The 2,500-nt window shown below is 49.8% G+C and overlaps 1 protein-coding gene across 1 annotated transcript in view; it reads left to right on the forward strand.

Moving 5' to 3' along the window:
- The window catches only part of top2b (DNA topoisomerase II beta), an 88,628-nt gene that overhangs the window by 11,005 nt on the left and 75,123 nt on the right, over positions 1-2,500 (forward strand). Inside the window, exon 3 of the mRNA XM_079531667.1 lies at positions 1-19. This exon is cut by the window's left edge and continues 75 nt beyond it. Within this exon, the coding sequence (XP_079387793.1) occupies positions 1-19 (19 nt within the window). The remainder of the gene's footprint in view (positions 20-2,500) is intronic.

Genomic DNA, 2,500 nt, shown 5'->3' on the forward strand with positions numbered 1-2,500 from the left:
ATCTTTGATGAGATTCTTGGTGAGTTGAAGTTATCATTAAATGTGGCCAGATTTGACTGAGGGACTGCCATTGAATTTTCGTTTTTTCATGTCATGTGAAAGCAGGGAATCATAGCTTCAAATTGACATATTGGTTGTTCAGTTTGACCCACTAGTTTTGGAGATATGGCTTATAGAGTAATGTCTAGCAGAGAAACAGAAAACGAATTGAAAACCAAGCTACGATGACTAAAACTAACAATGGACAATTTTGCCAACAAATAAAAACTAGACTAAAATGTTAGGAAGGGACTAGTGGACAAGAGATCCAGCATAAGTCGCATGCTGAAAATAGCAGATCTACAGTGAAATCAGTTATTACGATGGTATCAAGGCCCGCAGATCTACAAGCTGGTAGTGTGGCACTCGGTGCTACGCTATGAGCTTGTAGATCTGCTATTTTTATTTTAGAAATAAATTTGTTTGTTTGGATAAGACGGGATTGTCAGGTCAGCCAGAGTGTGAGCAGGAGGGAGTTCCAACCGCGCATCAAGCCTGTGGCAGAGGCTAATCTGGGACAGGTAGCAGGAGGAAGGGAGGAAGACACTGGAGGAACTCAGACAGTTTATTTGCTTTAGAAGTGTAGCACTGTTTCTCTAACTAAACCCCACACTGCCTCCAATGAGACACTGAACCCCACCCTGCCTCCAATGAGACACTGAACCCCACCCTGCCTCCAATGAGACACTGAACCCCACCCTGCCTCCAATGAGACACTGAACCCCACACTGTCTCCAATGAGACACTGAACCCCACCCTGCCTCCAATGAGACACTGAACCCCACCCTGCCTCCAATGAGACACTGAACCCCACCCTGTCTCCAATGAGACACTGAACCCCACACTGTCTCCAATGAGACACTGAACCCCACCCTGCCTCCAATGAGACACTGAACCCCACCCTGCCTCCAATGAGACACTGAACCCCACCCTGTCTCCAATGAGACACTGAACCCCACACTGTCTCCAATGAGACACTGAACCCCACCCTGCCTCCAATGAGACACTGAACCCCACCCTGCCTCCAATGAGACACTGAACCCCACCCTGCCTCCAATGAGACACTGAACCCCACACTGTCTCCAATGAGACAATGAACCCCACCCTGCCTCCAATGAGACACTGAACCCCACACTGTCTCCAATGAGACACTGAACCCCACACTGTCTCCAATGAGACACTGAACCCCACCCTGCCTCCAATGAGACACTGAACCCCACCCTGCCTCCAATGAGACACTGAACCCCACCCTACCTCCAATGAGTCGGTCGATGTGAGCTCGCCACCGTCGGTGTGTGAAGTGAGTCGGTGTGTGAGGACGCTTGCGTCGACTGTTCGCCGCTTCACCTCCCAATGTGTGAATGGATGGACTGTGGATTGTGAAGCGCTTTGAGTAAGCAGTAAGCACGTATTGCACAGAAAAGCGCTATGAAAATGCAATCCATTGTTATGAATTGAGGTCAAACCGGCGGTCCTTGAAATGAAAATGGTTTAAAGATCACTGCTAGAGCCGTAGAATCTCCTCTTATGATGGGGGTCCCTGGGGGTCCCTGGCATATAGTTTAAAATGGGGGTCCCAGGGGGTCCCTGGCATATAGTTTCAAATGGGGGTCCCTGGGGGTCCCTGGCATATAGTTTCAAATGGGGGTCCCTGGGGGTCCCTGGCATATAGTTTCAAATGGGGGTCCCTGGCATATAGTTTCAAATGGGGGTCCCAGGGGGTCCCTGGCATATAGTTTCAAATGGGGGTCCCTGGCATATAGTTTCAAATGGGGGTCCCTGGGGGTCCCTGGCATATAGTTTCAAATGGGGGTCCCTGGCATATAGTTTCAAATGGGGGTCCCTGGCATATAGTTTCAAATGGGGGTCCCAGGGGGTCCCTGGCATATAGTTTCAAATGGGGGTCCCTGGGGGTCCCTGGCATATAGTTTCAAATGGGGGTCCCTGGCATATAGTTTCAAATGGGGGTCCCAGGGGGTCCCTGGCATATAGTTTCAAATGGGGGTCCCTGGGGGTCCCTGGCATATAGTTTCAAATGGGGGTCCCTGACATATAGTTTCAAATGGGGGTCCCTGACATATAGTTTCAAATGGGGGTCCCTGACATAGTTTCAAATGGGGGTCCCTGACATATAGTTTCAAATGGGGGTCCCTGGGGGTCCCTGGCATATAGTTTCAAATGGGGGTCCCTGACATATAGTTTCAAATGGGGGTCCCTGACATAGAGTTTCAAATGGGGGTCCCTGACATATAGTTTAAAATGGGGGTCCCTGGGGGTCCCTGGCATATAGTTTCAAATAGGGGTCCCTGGGGGTCCCTGACATATAGTTTCAAATGGGGGTCCCTGGGGGTCCCTGGCATATAGTTTCAAATAGGGGTCCGCGGGGGTAATTGACGAGAATCATTTTGGGGGTCCTTGACATGAAACCGTTTGGGAACCACGTTTCTAGATTGTGATTTTA

This window comes from Electrona antarctica (genome assembly GCF_951216825.1).
Source record: "Electrona antarctica genome assembly, contig: scaffold_276, whole genome shotgun sequence".
Lineage (NCBI taxonomy): Eukaryota > Metazoa > Chordata > Actinopteri > Myctophiformes > Myctophidae > Electrona > Electrona antarctica.